A 21,432-nucleotide genomic window follows, 5' to 3' on the forward strand; every position below is an offset into this window, starting at 1 on the left:
GATGGACATGAGTTTGAGGAAGCTCTGGGGGATGGTGAAGGACAGGGAAGCCTGGCGTGCTGTAGTCCATGGGGTCTCAGAGTCAGACATGACTGAGTGACTGAACAATAACAACAGGGCAAGAATGCTGAAGTATCCGGGGTACTTGAAATGTATACACTTGTTTGCAACTGACTGTAAAATGCATAAAAACATGATTTATCAAAGTAAGAATAAATACGTGAAAAAGCAAGGGTTAATGTTAATCCAAAAATCTCTGTGGTGGATATATTGGCATTTTACTCTAAAACTCAGTTTTGCTATATATTTCAAAAGTTTGATTAAAATTTTTTTCAAAATCTCAAGTGCTATAGTCAACATCTTTAGACAAAAGAGAAAGCATAGCATTTGGGTACCCTGGGCCTGCAGGAATGCCAGGGCCTGAGGGGTCTGTGCTGGTGGCTAAGACTATACTAGGGATCTTAGAAGCATTGCCAACATGTATAACATTCAAAAAGCCACTAACCAACTCCTGGATATGAACTTTCATGAAAACCAGAGATCTATTCAAATGGCAACCCACTCCAGCGTTCTTGCCTGGAGAATCTGAGGGATGGGGAGCCTGGTGGGCTGCCATCTATGGGGTTGCACAGAGTCAGACATGACTGAAGTGACTTAGCAGCACTAGCAGCAGCATTCAAGCAACAGAAAGTGGTTTCAGAAATGAGTGTGAGTCTCTCCAAGTCACAGAGCCAATAGCAAGGAGAGATAAGAAAGCCTTCCTCAGTGATCAGTGCAAAGAAATAGAGGAAAACAATAGAATGGGGAAGACTAGAGATCTCTTCAAGAAACTTAGAGATACAAAGGCAACATTTCATGCAACAATGGGCTCAATAAAGGAAAATATGGACCTAACAGAAGCAGAAGATATTAAGAAGAGGTAGCAAAAATACACAGAAGAACTGTACGAAAAAGATCTTCATAAGCAAGATAATCACAATGATGTGATCACTCACCTGGAGCCAGACATCCTGAAATGTGAAATCAAGTGGGCCTTAGGAAACATCACTATGAAAAAAGCTAGTGGAGGTAATGGAATTCCAGTTGAGCTATTTCAAATCCTAAAAGATAATGTTGTGAAAATGCTGCACACAATATGTCAGCAAATTTGGAAAACTCAGCAGTGGCCGCAGGACAGGAAAAGGTCAGTTTTCATTCCAATCCCAAAGAAAGGAAATGCCAAAGAATGCTCAAACTACCGCATAATTGCATTCATCTCATACTCTGGTCGGAGAAGGCAATGGCACCCCACTCCAGTACGTTTGCCTGGAAAATCCCATGGACAGAGGAGCCTGGTGGGCTGCAGTCCATGGGGTCGCTAGAGTCGGACACGACTGAGCGACTTCACTTTCACTTTTCACTTTCATGCATTGGAGAAGGAAATGGCAACCCAACTCCAGTGTTCTTGCCTTGAGAATCCCAGGGACGGGGAAGCCTGGTGGGCTGCCATCTCTGGGGTCGCTCAGAGTCGGACACGACTGAAGCAACTTAGCAGCAGCAGCAGCAGCATACTCTGGTAAAGTAATGCTCAAAATTCTCCAAGCCAGGCTTCAATACATGAACCATGAACTTCCACATGTTCAACCTGGCTTTAGAAAAGGCAGAGGAACCAGAGATCAAATTGCCAACATCTGCTGGATCATTGAAAAAGCAAGAGAGTTCCAGAAAAAACATCTATTTCTGCTTTATTGACTATGCCAAAGCCTTTGACTGTGTGGATCACAATAAACTGTGGAAAATTCTAAAAGAGATGGGAATACCAGACCACCTGACCTGCATCTTGAGAAATCTGTATGCAGGTCAGGAAGCAAGAGTTAGAACTGGACATGGAACAACAGACTGGTTCCAAATAGGAAAAAGAGTATGTCAAGGCTGTATATTGTTACCCTGCTTATTTAACTTATATGCAGAGTACATCATGAGAAATGCTGGGCTGGAAGAAGCACAAGTTGGAGTCAAGATTGCTGGGAGAAATATCAATAACTTCAGACATGCAGATGACACCACCATTATGGCAGAAATTGAAGAAGAACTAAAGAGCCTCTTGATGAAAGTGAAAGAGGAAAGTGAAAAAGTTGGCTTTAAGCTCAACATTCAGAAAATGAAGATCATGGCATCTGGTCCCATCACTTCATGGCAAAAAGATGGGGAAACAGTGAAAACAGTGGCTGACTTTAATTTTGGGGCTCCAAAATCACTGCAGATGGTGATTTCAGCCATGGAATTAAAAGAGGCTTACTCCTTGGAAGGTAAGTTATGACCAAGCTAGATACCATATTCAAAAGCAGAGACATTACTTTGCCAACAAAGGTCCGTCTAGTCAAGGCTATGGTTTTTCCAGTAGTCATGTATGGATGTGAGAGTTGGACTATAAAGAAAGCTGAGTGCAGAAGAATTGATGCTTTTGAACTGTGGTGTTGGAGAAGACTCTTGAAGAGTCCCTTGGACTGCAAGGAATCCAACCAATCCATCCTAAAGGAGATCAGTCCTGGGCGTTCACTGAAAGGACTGATGTTGAAGCTGAAATTCCAATACTTTGGCCACCTCATGTGAAGAGCTGAGTCATTTGAAAAGACCCTGATGCTGGGAGGGATTGGGGGCAGGAGATGAAGAGGATGACAGAGGATGAGATGGCTGGATGGCATCACTGAGTCAACGAACATGAGTTTGGGTAAACTCTGGGAGTTGGTGATGGACAGGGAGGCCTGGTGTGCTGCAGTTCATAGGGTTGCAAAGAGTCTGACATGACTGAGGGTCTGAACTGAACTGAACTGAAGTGTACTGACTGGTTTTGAACAAACGGGGGCAGATAAAGTGAGAGAGAAATTCAGATCATCATGCAAAATCAGCAAAGACCAGACAAGATGCATTTTGAAATTTCAGTGGAAAGTCTTGCTCAGGTTCATTGTCTGAGATCAGTTGATAACTTACTTGTGGTTGTTCAGGAGTTTAAAGACCCAGTTCAAAGGTTTTTTAAAAAAAGGAAATTCTAAAGCATTTTGAAATATTGACTGGGAAATGCCTGCACTCAGACCTTTTGAAAGTAGGGAAAGTTGCCACCTATTTCAAGGGGAAAAAAGTGCAAAAAGATAAATCAGAATTCCAGTAAAAGGAAGATCAATAATTGACGAGGAGACAAGATAGTTAGTTGAGAAAGATGTTAAAAAACAATTCACTAACAATGCCTTAGATTCATATCTTAGACTAGTATGAAAACCCAGCCATCAAAGAGGAGATGCCAACAATAGAAGGTGATGATTTGGCACCTTGCAAATATGAGGTTGATGGAAGTTCAAAAGAAGAAATTGATTCTCAGCAGCTGAAGTTTGGATTCCCATCCAACACGGGAGGAGGGAAACATAGCTTTACCTCAATCTTGAACAAAAGATTTTGTTCAAGATTATTTTAGGTTTGGGAAGGTCATGGACACACTGCTATATTTAAAGTGGATAACCAACAAAATCCTATTGTATAGCACATGGAACTCTGCTCAGTGACATGTGCCAGCCTGGATGGGAGGGAGGTTTGGGGGGAGAATGTTGTTGTTGTTCCGTCACTCAGTTGTGTCCGACTCTTTGTGACCCCATGGACTGCAGCATGTCAGGCTTCCCTCTACTTCACCATTTCCCAGAATTTGCTGAAACTCATGTCCATTGAGCCAGTGACACCATTCAAGCATCTAGTCCTCTGTCATCCCGTTCTCCTCCCGCCCTCAATCTTTACCAGCATCAGGGTCTTTTCCAGTGAGTAGGCTCTTCACATCAGGTGGCAAAAATAATTGGAGCTTCAGCATCAGTCCTTCCAGTGAATATTCAGGGTTGATTTCCTTTAGGATTGACTAGGGGAGAATGGATACATCTATATGTATGGCTGGTTCCCTTTACTGTTCACGTGAAACTATCACAACATTGTTAATTGGATATACCCAATACAAAATGTTTTTGGTGTTTAAAAATAAAATTTTTTAAAAAAAGAAAAAAAGATTATTTTAAGTGGAAGCCTGACATAATCAATTTTGCTGTGAAAGTTCTTTTGAATATTCATGGTAATGAAATCTCCATGGGTTTTGCATTGAGAGGAGTCTCCACCAAAGAAATATCACACATTTTGAATCTACAGCTCTCAGCTCTTCTCTTGCCAGTAGATGCTCAGGCTGTGTTCCCTATACCCTCCTGATACAATAGTTGATCCAATATGTGGAAGAGGGGCAGAAACAAGAGAGAGGGCTACTGAATGATCTCACTGTTATTATACTGTTCATAATAATAAACAGTAGTTCAATGGCTGTGATGAGAGCAGCGTGTGAGCAAGTGAGTGAAAGTCGCTCAGTTGTGTCTGACTCTTCGCGACCCCATGGACTAGTCCATGGAATTCTCCAGGCCCGAATACTGGAGTGGGTAGCCTTTCCCTTCTCCAGGGGATCTTCCCAAGCCAGGAATGGAACCCAAGTCTCCATAATCTCATTTTGGGGATCAAGAGCCAAATTAAATAATGCAGACTAAAAAAAACAAAAAAAGAAGAATGCAAACTACCCTGGGGCTTGCCCAAAGATGCTGTTCAATGGGATATTTGCAATCTTCCACTGATAACTGGCTCTGTTAATACATTGTAAAAATATGTCGTTTTGAAATAGGATGGGCTCCATTCAGAACCTTAATTCAGCTTGCCTACACTACACAAATGAGTGGAAGGTACATCAGATATAAATATATATATAAGGCATTGATTGAAGCCAGGGAAGCAAAAAGTTATACAAGGAAATTTTTCCTTCATCAATGACTACATGGTTCAGCTGTGATTATTACATGACCGTATTAATATCAAATTGAATTATTATTAACCAAAAATGACTAGGTGAATGGAGGAATGGGTACAGAAGAAAATGAAGTCCTCAAATCAGAAAGCAATAATATGCATTATAATTTAGGAATACAATAGTAAATATCAGAAGAAAGTGACTTGAACATCTTTTCTCTTGGAAACACAAGTCAGAGGTGAAAAAGAGATCAGAAGACAGCTTTTTAAACAATTTATTGTAAGTCATGTAAAGTTATTTGACTTTCTGATAAACAGATGAGAAAATAAAATTTAATTTGTAGTGATGTTATAGGATGCTATCACTCCAATGACTCTGCTGAGAAAATTCATCCCTGTAGCTCAAATTCTTATTATAAAATATAAGAATCTTAATATTTCTCTCCCCGGGAACTGGCTATGGAAGTGTTAAACTTATTAACCAGAAATTTATGAGTATAAACTTTAGTGAGGCAATGAACATTTTCCAATGAATTTATGTATTTATTTTTTGGTGTATAAGAAAACTCAGTGATGTTTTCTAGAGCTCTCCACACCCAAGAAATTTACCAAGAGTACTGGAAATATGAATAATACAAAAATAAGAGAAATTTTGGGGGAATATTGAATTTACCTAGAAGAAATGATTGTAAAACTTCCTTTATTGTGTTCTGTATAGAGTTAACAAAATATGTCATGGACATAAGCCATTACTGGATTGATTTCCATCAAACACAGCTTTGAGCAGGTCACCCCAAGCTCAAAAACATCACTTCTGCCTTATCACCTACAAAATAAAGCCTGAATTTCTTACCTTGACATTTAATGTTTTCTGTGCTCTACCCATAAAACATATTTTCTAGGTAATTTACTGCTGTTCTCCTTTGTGTACCCTTCAGTAGAGTCAAAATGAGATTCCAATAGTTCTTCATATTTATTTATTGTCTCCATGACTTTTTTTGTTTGTTTTTTGTTTGCTGTTGACTGCTTAGCAACCTCGTCCTCATTTCTAAAATTTGATTTACCTTAAAATTATTTATATATTTAAATTTGCATGGTTTAATTTAGTGTAAATATATGTTTGCAATTATTTATCTTAAACATTCTTTTCTTAAGAATTAAAAATTAATTCTTCTACCTGAAAAATGAAGTCTTCGTTAAACTTACATCCTTTTATTCTAGCTATTATCTGATCTACATTCTATCTTTTACAGTTATGTTTCTTGAAGGCACTTAAAGATGTATTGTAGGTTTAATTAGGTCTTTGACTACTTGGTTGCTGTTGTTCTTTAGTCGCTCAGTCATGTCTGAATCTTCTGCGACCCTCTGGACTGTAGCCCGCCAGGCTCCTCTGTCCATGGGATTTCCTAGGCAAGGATACTACAGTGGGTTGCCATTTCCTTCTCCAAGGGATCTTTCTGACTCAGGGATCAAACCTGGGTCTCCTGAATGTCTCCTGCACTGCAGGCAGATTCTTTCACCGCTGAGCAAACGGGGAAGCCCACCAAAGCAATGTCAGTGTAGTTCTGGAAAGTTATAAAGATCACTATAGATATATCTCATGGAGGTAAGAAATCAGAGAAAGCAAATGGAGATCTTTGTAGGCTAGTTGTTAGCAAACATTTTTTTGAATTTATATGTACTCCCTAATATATTATGAATAAGAAGGAAATTCTGCTGTTTGCAACAACATGAATGGACCTTACGGGCATTATGCTAAGTGAAGTAAGTCAGACACAGAAAGATAAATACTGCTTAAAGATAAATACTGCTTGATGTCACCTATATATGGAATGTAAAAAAAAAGTCAAACTCATAGAAACAGAAATATAAAGGTGGTTGCCAGAGTCAGGGGTATGGGGCAAATAGAAGTTGGTGAGAGATAAAGTCTGAGGATCTAATGTAAATTATGATAGTAGGCTTCACTGGTGCCTCAGTGGTAAAGAATCTTCCTGCCAATGCAGGAGATGCAGGTCCAGTCCCTGGGTTAGGAAGAGCCTCTGGAGAAGGAAATGGCAACCCACTCAGTATTCTTGCCTGAGAACTCTCATGGACAGAGGAACTTAGTTGGCTACAGTTCATGGGATCACAAAGAGTTGGGCACGACTGAGCACAGCAGAGTATGGTGTGACTACCAAGTGTAATAAACATGCTGTGACTTGTGTATGGCCTGAAAAGGGTGGTCAGAGGGTAAAGACCACACATGACATAAGAGCAGAATGAAAGGTGTGTCATACAGACTTGGTCCTAATTTTCCATTTCTGTGCAGAGTCAAATCCTGAGACATCGTTTCTCATACCCTGAACATCTTCATACACTAAAAGTGACTACTCTAGACAAAGAAAAAACTTTTGGAAGTTTTTTGTTTTTTTGTTTTTTTGCTCAGAATGCCTCTTTAATCCTAAAAAAAGCTGAGGGGCCTATTTAACATCCTTGGTCCCAACCTGTACAACCACTTGGCTGGCCCACAATGGGCAACAATTATTTTTCTTGTGTTCTGGAGCACAGAGAGGCTTCTAGGTAAAATCCATTTATCATTAGTATCATTAAAGTTGAGAAGTAGTGCTATCATGCTGCCAACATTAGATTGTCCATGCTGGCAATTTTAGGGGAGATCATTTTTTTTTAAATATTCAGAGGTAGTACAAAAATAAATGTCTAATATTTATTCCTTCATTTATCACACAATTACATAGCACATACTGTACATCAGATACAGTTCTAAGTATTTTTATAAATAGTAACTGATTGACTTTTTTATACCAGTCATACAAGTCAGATTCTATGATTACATCCTTGTCCTATAGATGAAGAAATTGCAGTTCAGAAAGGTGAAGTACATTGCCCAAGGTCACACAGCTAGTAAGAAACTAGTTGAGATTCAACCTCAGATAAGCTGCAGATTCCCATATGTGGCAGCATGGTGACTAATGAATACATGTAGAGAGAGTTTAATAGCTCATTGTAGTGGCTAATTTGATTTCACTTACTTCCTTTATGGTATCCAACATCTGGGGTGTGTTTAAAGATTGCTCAGGTGCTGAAAATGCTGTCAGGCATTTAAAGGTCTGGCAGTACAGATAACTTGAAAACCCTCCAGCTACAAACACCAAGGATTGCTCAATAAATTATAACTAACATCCTTATAAATGCATGGCTGAACTGCTAAGAAAGGGAAATTGCCTTGGGCCAGAAATGAAGAAGGAACTGAAAATCAGGACAGTGAACTGGCAAGCTGACACTGACTGCCTGGAGGTATTTATCACTCTTAATACAGGGGCTTGAATTTAATACCAGTGTAGGGAGAGTTGGAACGGAGACCCACACCTTTTATAGGATTACCCCTGCGGTATGAGTGAGAATTCAGGGAAAGGGACTCTCAAAAGTTATGGGAAGGACTATAAATTTATACAGCTGCTTTGGAGAGTAATGTAACCATGTCCCATGAATTCAAATATGTGTATCCTTATGACCAAGCAATTTCTTTCCTAGGTTTATGCCCTGGAGAAATTCTAGGCTATGGAAAAAATCAGACATGGACAAGAATTTTATTGTAACATTGTTTGTATCAGTAAAAACTTAGAATGGGAGAGTGGATAAATGAATTATGTTATATTCATACCATGGAATACACAGAGCAGTGAAAATCAATGTCCTGTAAACACATATCATCAGGGATAATTCTCAATAGCTTCACTTTGGTGAAAAAGAGGCAAGTTGCAGAGTATTTGCAGCATTAAGACTAAATGCTGAAAGGTAGAAAATCAGAATTTTAAAAATAGTAATTCTTTTTTTTAATATGTTATTTATTTGGCTGTGTTGGTCTTTGTTGCAGCATGTGAGATCTTTAGTTATGGCATGCAAACTCTTAGCCGTGGCTTGTGGGATCTAGTTCCCTGACCAGAGATAGAACCCAGGCCGCCTGAACTGGGAGCATGGAGTCTTAGCCACTAAACCACCAAGAAACTCCCTAAAAATTGTAATTCTTAACCTCCAGAAGGAAAGAAACCAAAAAGGACTTCTACTTATCCTTCTCCAATAGGAAAGCTCCATCAGCACTTCAGATGAGGTGGCAGCTACCCTCCAGACAGACTCTCAAAGCAGGTCCCAGAGCCCAGTGAGAAAGACATGGTTTTGCTGGATGTTTTCTACTTAAATGAATATATGCATATTCTCATCTATTGCATCAAAAAGCAAAGCAGCTCAATATAGCTGTAATTCTTCTTTCTCCCCACGCTGCATCTTTGTCTCACTCTGGCCTGGCCAAGTGTCTCCTCTTTCCTGAATCCACACAGACGCTTGTACTCTCAAACTTAATACAAAGTCATTTAATTCCCTTTGGTTTTTAAACCTGCAGTTTTAGCCCATCATGCTGCTCACCAAATAAAGCATGGTTTTAAGGATCTGTTTATAACTGTGAGTGTGTGCTTTATAATCACCTTTTTTTCCATCACACGCAATTAAACTAACAAAAACAAGAATCCAAGAAGACCCCAGGACATAATATAACAATTACTGTTAATTCTTTAAAAACATCTTTATCGAAAGACATTCAACATTCACATAAAACAATTTACCAATTTAAAGTGTATGACTCAATGTTTTTTAGAACATTCAACAGAGTGGGCAACCATCAGCACAATGAATTTTAGAACATTTTTATCACCCCTAAGAGAAATCCCATGAGCAGTCACTCATCATTCATCCACCCTGTTTCTGCCTGCGCCTTCCTTTCTCCAAGCTCTTTCCCCCATTACCTGCCACCTGCTTTCCCACCAGCCCTAGGAGACCACTAATCTACTTTCTGTCCCTGTAGAGTTGCCTAATCTGAATATTTCATATCAGTGGAAGCACACAGTATGTGGTGCTTTGTGACTGATTTCTTTCACAAGGTTCATCCATGCTGTAGCATGGATTAGTATTGCATTCCTTTGTATTACCAAATCATAAGATAATATATGGACATATAAGATATGAGCCTGTGTGTGCTCAGCTACTCAATTGTGTCTGACTCTTGCAACCCCATGGTCTGTAGCCTGCCAGGCTCCTCAGTCCATGGGATCTCCCAAGCAAGGAATACTGGAGTGGGTTGCCATTTTCTCCTTCAGAGGATCTTCCTGACCCAGGGATTGAGCCCAAATCTCCTGTGTCTCCTGCAGTGGCAGGCGGATTCTTTACCACTGAACCACCAGGGAAGCCCATTGTATGCACATATCACATTTCATTTAATCTTTCATCTGGTAATGAACATTGAGTATTTGGATTATTTTCACTTTTTTTGCTTTCATGAATATTGCTGCTATAACATTCATGTATAAGTTCCTTTGGTGTCATGTGTTTTCATAACTAAGTTTATACCTAGGAGTGGAATTTCTGGGTAATATAACTTGATATTTAACCCTTTAAGGGCCTGCCAGACTATTTTCAAATTGGCTGCACCATTTTACATACACAGCAGTCATGTGTGAGGGTTCCAAGTTTTACACAGCTTCGCCAACACTTCTTATTGTTTATCTTTGTAACTGTCCTTATCATGTGGTATCTCATTGTGGTTTTGATCTGTATTTTCCTAATGAATAACATGGCCGTCCTTATCAAGTGGTATCTCATTGTGGTTTTGATCTGTATTTTCCTAATGAATAACAGCATTAGGCATGTCTTCATGTACTTATTGGCCATCTGTATATAATCTTGGGAGAAATATCTGTGCAGCTCCTTTGTCCATTTTTAATTGGAATATTTGGTATTTTTATTACTGAATTGTAAGAGTTAATCATACATTCTAGGTATGTATCATCAGATGTATGATTTTAAAATATTTTCTCCCATTTTTCGGGTTGTCTTAACTTTCTTGATGGTAAACTTTGCATCAAAAAAGTGTTTGTTTTTGATGACATACAATTTATTTGTGTGTGTGGGTGCTTTTGACAACATATCTAAGGAAGCATTAATCCAGTATCCTCAAGACATATACCTTTGTTTTTTCATAAAAATTTATAGTGTTAGATCTTAACTTCGAGATCCATTTTGAGTTAGTTTTTGAATGGAGTGTGGTAGAAGTCCAACTTCATTCCTTTGAATGTGGATATTCAGTTACCTCAACACCATTTGATAGAAATATTGATGAAAATATTGATCAACACAATTTGATGAAGATTTTGAATTACTTTGACACTTCTGTCTCAAATCAAGTCAACATAAATGTGAGGCTTTATTTCTGGACTCTAGATTCGGTTCATTCATACGTATGTCTGTTCTTATGTCAGTACCAAACTGTTGTGGTTATAGCTTTTTAGTAAGTTTTGAAATAAGGAAGTGTGAGTCTTCCAACTTCACTCTTTTTCAAGACCATTTTGGTTATTCTGGATCTCTCACATTTCCATATGATTTTAGGATGAGCTTGCCAGTTTTTGTAAATAAGTCAGTTGGCGTTCTGATGGGAATTGTGTTGAATCTGTAGATCAGATGGTGGATATTGCCATCTTAACAATCTATGAATACAGGGTATTGTTCAGTGTATTTAGATTTTCTTTTACTTGTTTTAACAATGTACTTCTAAGTACTGGCTAGCCTGAGGAGGTACCGTCTCTCCCCAGTCAGAAAAGTTCTCAAGATATTAAACATCAAAGACAAAACCAGTTTGATGTCAGTTATATGTGGAAGGTAAAAAATAATACAAATGAATGTACATGCAAAACAGAAACAAAGTCACATGTCTAGAGAACAAACTTGTAGTTACCAAAGGGGAGAGGGAAGTGGAGAGAACAAATTAGGGCTATGGGATTAATAGATATAAACTACTATATATAAATAAATAACAATGTACTATATAGCACAGAGAATTTTACTCTTATCCTGTAATAATTTATAATCCCATATAATCTGCAAAAATACTGAATCACTATGTTGTACACCTAAAACAAATATAATATTGTAAATCACCTATACTTCCAATAAAAAATAATGAAAAGATGTCAAACATCATAATATACAGAAAATTATAAAATGTAAACAATACAAAGTCTGACTTTAGAGCCCATACTTCTAAACATTCTCCAATATTACCTCTTTTATTCTACAATTAGTGAGAAATTACCAAAAAATTATATTAAAATATTGCAAGAGGTATTACAAGCACATACCTCTTTCTACTCTTGAAAAATATGAGATTGATCAGTTCCAATACAAGTGTATTCAATGGCATAATTGAATATTGTTCCAAATAGAAGTAGCTATGAAAGTCAGAACATTACCAAAAAAAAGAGAGAGAGAGAAGCAATTGAAATGTTGATGGGTAATCAAAACAATTAAAACAGAAATTGTTCTTGTGTAATGAAATGAAAAAACACATGCTTTCATAAGACAGGCTTGAATTCTGATTTTGTTTTTCCCACCAACTAGTCGGGTATGTTATTAAACTGCTCTGGGCTATGGTTCTATCCTCTGTAAAATGCAGTGATAATAGTGGGTGAGGGCTTTTCTGGCAGTCCAGCAGTTAGGATGCCGCTCTTCCACTTCCAGGGGCACGGGCTGGATTCCTGGTCAGGAACTAAGATCCAGCATGACTCGCATGGCAGGGCAAAAGGAAAAGAGTAATCGTGGCCACAAAATTGTAGCTGTGTGTACAGCTGACCAATAATTCAATCTCGAATTTGACACAAAAGCCAGGTTAACTACCTTTGAGAAAGTTACACTCTGAGGGAGATAGAAATGTCAGTGGACACTTAAACTGTGGCAAGCAGCTAAAATACTGAACAAATACAGAGAAGCAGACAAGATACATACTTGAAAAATTCAGTCTTGCATTTTTTTATTTCCTAAGGTGCTAGTCTGTGAGTGCCTAATTTTAATTTTTCACTGGAGGGAGACTCTTTTGAAATTAAATATTAGGAAATGTAAAAGGTTAACCATATTTCTTTGTTCCTAGCTTAAATTCCAAAATAGCTTAGTGTCATTGCTTTTTTAAGGCAAGTTTTTACATAATGCCACTTTATTAAAGATAATGAAGTGAAAAGGAATAAATAAATGAGTTTTTTGGATAATATATTTGGCAAAACAGATCATATGAGTCAGTATATGCTGAGAGTAAGAATGGCCATCCTAAAATAAATGAAATCTTGGGTTCAGTGTCAGAAATTTGATACTAAAATATGCCTAGGTATATGACTGTCAGGGGCAAACTTTTACAGACAAAAGGATCTTAAAATACATGTTGGAAGACAGATGTTGCAGAAAACATTTGTCATCAATTCTAGTCAATTGGTTTTTACTGATCAACAATTCTGTACTTCTGTTTCAGGCTCACGCTTCAAGATGAGAAATTCTCCTTTAAAAATGAAAAGAAGAAAAGTTAAGAAATGGCAAATTGAAGAGCAGAGACTCAAGTAAAACACACAAAGGCAACTCAATCCTGTCATCTTATCGGAATGCTATGTTTAAATACTTCATAAATATTTAGAAGAATTGTGTATTGAACAAAATCAATGAACTTTATTATTCATGAAAAGGAGGATTCAGACATAAATGACTGAGGACCTGATTATTAGATATGCAACACGGTTACCTGGGCTTCCTTTGTGACTTAGATGGTAAAGAATCTGCCTGCAATTCAGGAGACCTGGGTTCCATACCTGGATCGAGAATATTCCCTGGAGAAGGAAATGGCTACCCACTCCAGTATTCTTGCCTAGAGAATCCCATGGACAGAGGAGCCTGGCAGGCTACAGTCCATGGGGCTGCAGAGAGTTGGGCATTAAGGAGTGACTAACACAGACGCATACACATGATTACCTAATAAATTATCAGCATTTAATTAATTCATTCTTTCCTTCCTCCGTTCTTCCATCTGTCCACCCATCCATGAATTCATTCATTTGTTCATTTAACTTTTGGCTTTCTAATCCTCCCAAAGTAAGTTTAGCTGCTATTCTTCATGACCTCATCAGAAATATTTCATGGTAGATATATGATAACTCAGTGTGAGTCTCTCACATATATGGTACTTAGCAAAAAAACTTAGACCTCACAAAAGAGACATCTCTGACTCTCAGGACTAAAACCACCAGAGGGCTGGAGGTGGGGTGGGTATTTTCCATAGGAAATGGACCAATATTTGCTTGGGAAGGAGAAAAGTTGCTGATGCTTTGGCTACCATGGCTTGCACAGTGTTTTTGCAGAGAGCTGCCATACTCTTTTCTTTTAAATTTAAATTCCCCCTAGGCAATGGTGGGTCCACTAATCCTGCTAAAATGTACCTTTAGCCTTTAGTGCTGGGGTAGTTGTGATGTACCGCATTATGGCTGAGCATTAGTTGGCATTTACAGGGATGTGTGCTTGAGAAATATGTCCCGTGTTACTTATTCCTTGATAGCTAGATTGGAGCAATAGCACATCCAGTCCTAGGCAGAGTGCCTGGCTCCCCAGGGTGTACACCAAGCAGAACTGTTTTCCTTTCTAAGTCATCTTTTACTTGCTCAGTCTGCTCTTATTCCTCCTCCTTTTCAATAAATTCAGTATCATGTTACAGTATTCTGTAGCAGTTTTCATTGTTTAAGCTATATTTCTTAACAAAGGCTCTCACTTACTATAATGAAAAAACATTTGGAAATCATTTTGGAAATTATCATTTTGGAAATTATAAGCGGAAAGCATGTCAGGGTTAAAGTTTATTGAATATATCAAAGATATCTGCAGTTTGATATCTGTAGATTTCCTTTCCATGATTTATGATGTAATGCAAATATATAAAAAGTTATTGAAACAAAGCATTTAAGATGGTGATTGCTTGTAAACATGCCACATATTAAAAGCTAAATGGGGAAATTAAAGAGATAGAAATATTACCTAAGAATATTTAAATATGGAAGTTATGGATAGAGATGTTCCCTGAGAAGGCTGGATGGCAGGATTTCACAAGCTGCCAGTATCATTTGGGTTCTCAGTTTAGGAGGTCCAGTGAGTCAATATTATCAGTTCCGTCAGTGTCAGTGTGACTGATTAGCATTATGCGAACTCTCAAGAGACACATATAAGCCAGTTTGCCAAAGTTTTCATTTAGTATGGGACCAGAAATTACATGGGGATCTGCCACCCTGGTTACCTCCTTCCTCATATAAACGTAGCAGTGAGGTCAAAGCAGCCATCAAGATACCTCCTGGTCCAAACAAATTCAATACAAAGGAAATGACACAAGTGGTCAGAGCTTTGGGAGACAATATAGTGATGTTTAAGATACTACCTCAGGTCAAATATGGACTTTGCTACTGACTAGCTGGGACCCTGGGCAAGTTGCTTATCCTCTGTATGTCGCATCTGAATAAAAGGGGATAATAGTGGTAACTCCTTCAGGATGTTGTTTTGAGGATGAGATGACTAGTGCGGTGTAGAAAGTGCTTATAACATTACCTGGTGCATAAGCCATTCTGTATGTGTGCTCATCATTTGAATTCATTCTGAGAAGCACTTCAGGCAGAAATGAAGAAAACTAGCTCTTTGTGACCACCCTCTCTTAATGACCCTCTCTCAATGTTTCATTTGTGCTGGTCCTGTGGCTTTTTGTCCTGCTCGACAGGTGTGGATAATTACCAAAATGTTTCTCTTGGTTCTCCTTTTACCAGGCTTCATGTGGAAACCTTTCATTCCTTATAAGTGATTTCTTATGTAGAGGAATCCGATTGAGTAGATAACTTTATACTACACTCTATACTCACCTTTGTTGTTGTTTAGTTGCTAAGTTGTGTCTGACTCTTTGGATGGTAGCTCGCCAGGCTTCTCTGTCCATGGGATTTCCCAGGCATGAATACTGGAGTGGGTTGCCATTTCACCTTATAACTCTCTTTATTATTTTTTTACAGCTCTCTTTTTGAATTTAGAAGTACTTTTCTTCTTTCTTTAGTTAAGAGACTTTCATATCCTGCCTTACGGCTTTGATTTGCAAGACATTCTTTCTACTTAGGAATTCTTCAGATAACTGGTTTAATACAGTTTATGTGAATTTTGCAAGTCCATGTCTTAGGGATTTGATAATGCTAGTGGTGATAATGATGATGACATGATGACAATAACAATATTAGCACTATCTTTTATTGAATCTTTGCTGTGTACCTGGCTTCATATTAATGCTTCCTATATTAGTTCATGAAATACTAATAATAAACTGATGAACTTGGTACTGTTTATCTTTGGTTTATACATGAGGATGCTGTGAATAGAGAGGTTAAGTAACTTGCTCGACATCACACAGGTAATAAATCGCAAAACCTAGATTCTATTCTGAGCTAGAACTCCAAGGTCAGCGTTCTCAGTGATGTTGCTGATAGATTCTCAAATAATGCTGCCCCTCACCCCCTGCTTTCAGCTGCCTTTGAACCACCAACTAAGAGCAAACAAGAAAACACTCTCTACATTTTTCTGAGGTGATATTAAAGACAGGATCAAATTCAAGGGAGACCTAAATGATCCTTCACACATACTAACACAGATATGGGTCCTTAGGCTAATTAAAAACCTAACAGTATGTTGAAATCAGTCTTTATAACTGAAAGTATACGGGACTATGTGAATTGATAGTATTTTGATGCATTAGCATCAAAATATACCCAGGCATCTTTGGAATTGTTTCCCGAAATGTGTTTTTTGAAAGTTTCCATCTATGGAATATCCCATTATGTAATAGTTTCATGTGGTTTAAGCCGTAATTATCAGTCATTTTCTAACAATTCTGACTTTGAAATCAAAGGACATTTGGAAAGTTCCTCATTCAGGACTATATTCATGTCTCCAGGTCTCTGCTTTATCTCTTCCAGAATCTCTTTCATTTCAGTCTCTGATGCTGCCTCTCCACTTAATTACTCAAAAATTAAAATCCTGCATGATACACTGAGTTCTTTGGAAAAACAGTTGTCTGAGTTTGTTTTAAAGTGGCAAGGTGAGCAAGATACAGAAAGGGGGCAAGTATGCTTCAGGCTAGCAGCCTAAATTCAATGTACTGGTATTGGTATAGAACTTCTCTGTCTTCTTATTTCAATATTTAATTAATTTCAGGGGATTACATTGTTTATACTTCCTAATTAGGCCTACTAGCCTTCACCATTGTTCTCTTGTCTCTAATCAGAAATCATTTGTTTCGGGAGCTATGCAGAGTGGAGTTAGACGAGGGCTTTTAGAACATTCTATACACTGGATTCTGTATATTTGTAAATTATGCTGATAAGCACTTTTGTAGCACAATGAGGTCAAGACAGTCTCATCGAAAATGGCCTTTCCCTGCTGTACTCAAGCCAAAAAAAGGGAAAAGATCATAAAGGTACTATGTTATGTTTGCAAAAGAAATTCAATGCAGGACAGTGGTTACTTTTGACAGTGGTTACTTTCAGCCAATCTTAAAGTGACTAAATGAAATAAATTCTCAAAATATACAGAATTTAATTAAAGATATATTTATGAAAAACATATTGTATGAAAATATACAATGTTACATGCTATAAAGCACAGAGAAATATTAAGATACAGTTCATGATTTTAAAGAGTTTGTAATTTAAAAGAGAGACTAAAGATACACATGCAATTAATTAAATAGAAGAAGACAGAATATAAATGCCCTTTGTCAGAAGCACAGTTTAGCCTAAAAGAACATAGCTGGACTGAATTTATCTACTAAAATTTAATTCATTCATTTAACTGCTATTTATTGAGTGCCTACTATGTGCCAGGTCTGGAGATATAGCCCTTGCTACCAAGGGATGCTGATCTTTGGAAATGAAATTCTTGACTAATTTTCAAGATACAGGGTAAAAAATGGAAGTAGCTTTAGCTTTGGAGTTTGAAAATAGCGAATCAAAACCTGGCCCTATCAATTATTCATTGGGTGACTTAAGCAAATTATAATCCTTTTAGCTTTACTGCAGAAATTAGAGGGTCATCTTTGACTCCCTCTTCTAATTTCATCCTAAATAAAGGTAATCAACAAATCAGTCTTTCAATGTTCCTTGAATGTTTTCCATCTTCCCCATGCTTTTATCCCCGGTCCAAAGGCTTGCCCTCATGATTTGTTTATGGATTCCATACCTTAAATTAGGTTTGGATTAATTTTGTTTACAGATTCTAAATTAGTTTTGCTCTTCCCATATCATTCTTCTTCAATCTATCATGCATGTTGTAACCAAAGCAGTCTTTTTAAAACTTTTCCCCGAGTATAATAGTCCTGTCTTCAAAACTCTTCAGTCTTGTCTCATCACCCAGGAAATGCAAGCCTGTATTTCTTAGGAAGTAAGTTTAGTGAGCTGAACTCTGCTTACATTTTTAACCACACATGCCAATCTTCCTCCATATCCACCCTATGTTTCTCTACCTACCAGCGTGCTTTATGCCTGTGTGCCTTTGCTCACGCAATTTTTTTTTGTTTTTGTTTTCTTGGCTCTACCACACATGGGATCTTAGTTCCCCAGGGATTGAACTGGTACCCTGTCCCCTGCATTGGGAGTGTGGAGTCGCAACCACAGCAATTTTTTTTTTAATGCCAAAGTTTGAAATTTCATCCTCATTCTCACTTCACCAATCCTATCTAGAAAACTTTAAAATTTTATTGTTCCTTTGACACTTTACTCAAATGCAATCTTCTTTACAGAGCATTCCTTGATGATGTGGGCACAGGTAATTTTTTCATTCTTTAGTACTCATACAGCATATTGTATGTATCTATGTTTTATGCATTTTATATATATAAATACATTTTTATGTATAATGCATATGTTGGCACAATACATTATAATGTCATTATCCTTGTATATACCAATTGTCTCAAAAAGACTGAACAACTGAGAAAAAGACAAAACCCATCACCTTTGAATTCTCACTTCTAATGTAATGTCTGCCAAGGAGAGGTTGTGCAATGAATATTTATTTTAGTAATGAAGTTTGGGGATAAGTGGAAAGAACCAAGTGCCTTGTGGAAGAGATGGTATTTAAGGCCTTGAAAAACTTCTGAAATATTTCATGAATTAAAAAAATATAATTTGGGGATGTCTAGTGTTTAAATATACATATACACATAAATACTATATATATCTTCATCATCTTCCCTTTACTGCTTAAGTATTTTGCCAGAAAAACTGTCTTTTCCATTCAAGGCCCTGGATGCAGTACTCTGAGCATGGTGAAGACTTATTAAGTAGGTTAATAGTCTGATTTAAAGAAGCATTTTCCTCATGTCTCTTTAAAAAAGGTACCATTCTGATTCTCCGGTACTATGTGGTGTTGAAAATGCCTGACTTTTTAGCTGAGTCATAGATGTCTGTATACTATACCTAATCCCGAATAAAATGCTGATATTCACTCTATATATTTAATTTCTCCTGAACATGCTAAAAAATATGTAAGTAAGTAGGCCTTTGATCGTCAGTGGAGAATATGTGATAACCCTGGCACCTCACTGCTATTCAGTTTAGCTCTCCTGGGCAGATCACCTGAGTCTGGCTGTAAAAGTATTAACTTGGGCATCTTTCCAATGCAAATCATGTCTATTTCAGGTTATCAATGATGGTTATGCTCTTAGTTATTCTGGCAGGTTTCTTATCTGAATTTTGAAATAGAATTAACAATACTTTCTGAGATATTCCATTCCTTACTAGTGCATGTTTCTACTTAAGGAGTTCCTTTAAAATACAGATAAGGGACTTTCCTGGTGCTCCAGGGGTTAAGACTTCTCCTTCCAATGGAGAGGGTGTGGGTTTGATCCCTGGTTGGGGAACTAAGACCACACATGCCTGGAATCCAAAAAGCAAAAACATAAAACAGAAGCAATATTGTAACAGGTTCAATAAAGACTTTAAAAATGGTCCATATAGAAACAATCTTAAAAAATTAATTAATACAAAAATTTTAAAATGTACAGATGAAAAACCACTGACACCAATAAAGATATTATGAATAACAGAAACCCAGAACATCGTGGCTGGCAAAAGACAAGGAAATCTATACTCTTGCAGTCTACTTTAGGATAACTATTCCCTTCATTTTAAACCACGTTTTCTGAAATAAATCTTATTATTTTGGCAGCACATCATGGTTAGGAGACAGAGAAGTCGGCTTTGGAGGCTTCGTTGAGTTTTCTTTTTTCCACAAGAAAGAGAACTTATGAAGGAACCTATGCTGCCTGGAGATCTTCCCTTAGAAACCCCTGCATAATAAAGTTATTGGCTAAATTTGAGGAGCTCAGCAAAGGAGCTCAGTATTCTTGCTTGAAAAGTCCCATGGACAGAGGAACCTGGCCGACTACAGTCCAAAAGGTCGCAAAGAGTCAGACACCACTGAGCGACTGAGCACATAGTCACACACACAGGAAGCATCTAGAGGAAACATCGTTGAGTGCAATCCTATAGTATTGGAGATGCAGCTATAGATATATAGCCATAATTATATGTGGGTGGTAATCCAGAGAGGATTAGGAAGGCAAACTGGAAGGAGGGCTAGCTTGCTTTCATCGCTTTCCTCCTGTCAAAACCTGAAGGTTTGCTCCCAACCTTTGGGTGTCTGTACTTTGGGAGTTTTCAGCGGGATTCTCAGCCCATCGACCTGCTCTAAGCTAAGCCAGACGGCCTGATGGACGGCTACTTCATGTTCGTGGTACACTCTCACACCCACGCTCCTTCTCACAACTCTATCCACCTTGGACCCTGAGCTGGTGGAGGTGCGAGGACAGGCTCGGAAGGAGCGGTGGGGACGACCCCTCTCCAAATGCCTTTGCAGCTGCCAAAGAGTAGCCAACAAGCGCCAGATTTACGTGCACTTTGAAAGAAGCATCTCCACCATTGGCTTTCCGAGCGGCGCTGTCGCTAGGGAGCGGCGGGCAGGGCGAGCCGAGACCCGGGAGCAGCCCGGGCGGGTGTTCCCGTCACTTGGGCCAGAGCGCCGCCGCGGGCGGGCGCGGACACGCAAGCACACGCGCGCTCCCCGCGGGTTCGAGCCCCGCAGCCCAGGTCCGCCCGAGGGTGCCCCCGGGCGCGTGCTTTAAGCAGAGCCGCGCCTCCCAGCTTGCCGCCCGCCCCCTGATTCCCGCCGCCGCCGCCCGGAGGAGAAAGGAAGCGGGAGCCTCCGCTCCAGGTTCCCCGGCGCGGGCGCTGCGGAGAGCTGCGGGCTTGGGGAGGAGGAGGAGAACGCGGTGAATGAGTGCCCGCCTCGCTTCCGAGTTGTGTGAGTTGGCGGCGCCGCGCCCCAGCTTCCGGCTCTCGGCGCCCCACGCGCTCGCTGCTCCCGCGGCTGCAGCCCACGCCCGCGCCCGGAGCCCCAGCTCACCGCTCCGGGGGAGCCGAGGCTCCCGAGCTCCCGGCCCGGCCCCGGTCCAGCGGAAAGCAGGGGTGTCCCCCGGCAGAGGCGCACGGCCGCACTCTCTCCCGCTATCTCCGTGGCCCTTCGGTCTCTCCATGGCCTCGCATCAGCAATCCCGGATCCAGGCTTACCTGGAGAAGAACAGGATCGGTCCGCTGTTTGAGGTGAGGCGCTGGGGTGCGGGCGGTCCCGTTTGTCTTAGGAAGAAGGGGTGCAAAACACCCCGGAGGGAAGTACGGGGAGAGAAGGGAGACACCGGAGGGGCGCCCCCGTGGC

At 39.2% G+C, this 21,432-nt stretch overlaps 1 protein-coding gene and 1 pseudogene across 4 annotated transcripts in view; both read left to right on the forward strand.

The window, feature by feature from the left end:
• The first annotated feature begins 478 nt into the window (after positions 1 to 478).
• On the forward strand, positions 479 to 20,993 carry LOC109568229 (tRNA (guanine(6)-N(2))-methyltransferase THUMP3-like; annotated as a pseudogene).
• The window catches only part of C14H8orf34 (chromosome 14 C8orf34 homolog), a 364,577-nt gene continuing 363,854 nt past the window's right edge, over positions 20,710 to 21,432 (forward strand). For all 4 annotated transcript variants that reach the window (XM_070802638.1, XM_070802639.1, XM_019974143.2 and 1 more), the window contains exon 1: positions 20,710 to 21,320. In XM_070802638.1, the coding sequence (XP_070658739.1) occupies positions 20,994 to 21,320 (327 nt within the window). In that variant the 5' untranslated portion in view covers positions 20,710 to 20,993. The remainder of the gene's footprint in view (positions 21,321 to 21,432) is intronic.

This window comes from Bos indicus, chromosome 14, assembly GCF_029378745.1.
Source record: "Bos indicus isolate NIAB-ARS_2022 breed Sahiwal x Tharparkar chromosome 14, NIAB-ARS_B.indTharparkar_mat_pri_1.0, whole genome shotgun sequence".
NCBI classification, from domain to species: Eukaryota; Metazoa; Chordata; class Mammalia; order Artiodactyla; family Bovidae; genus Bos; species Bos indicus.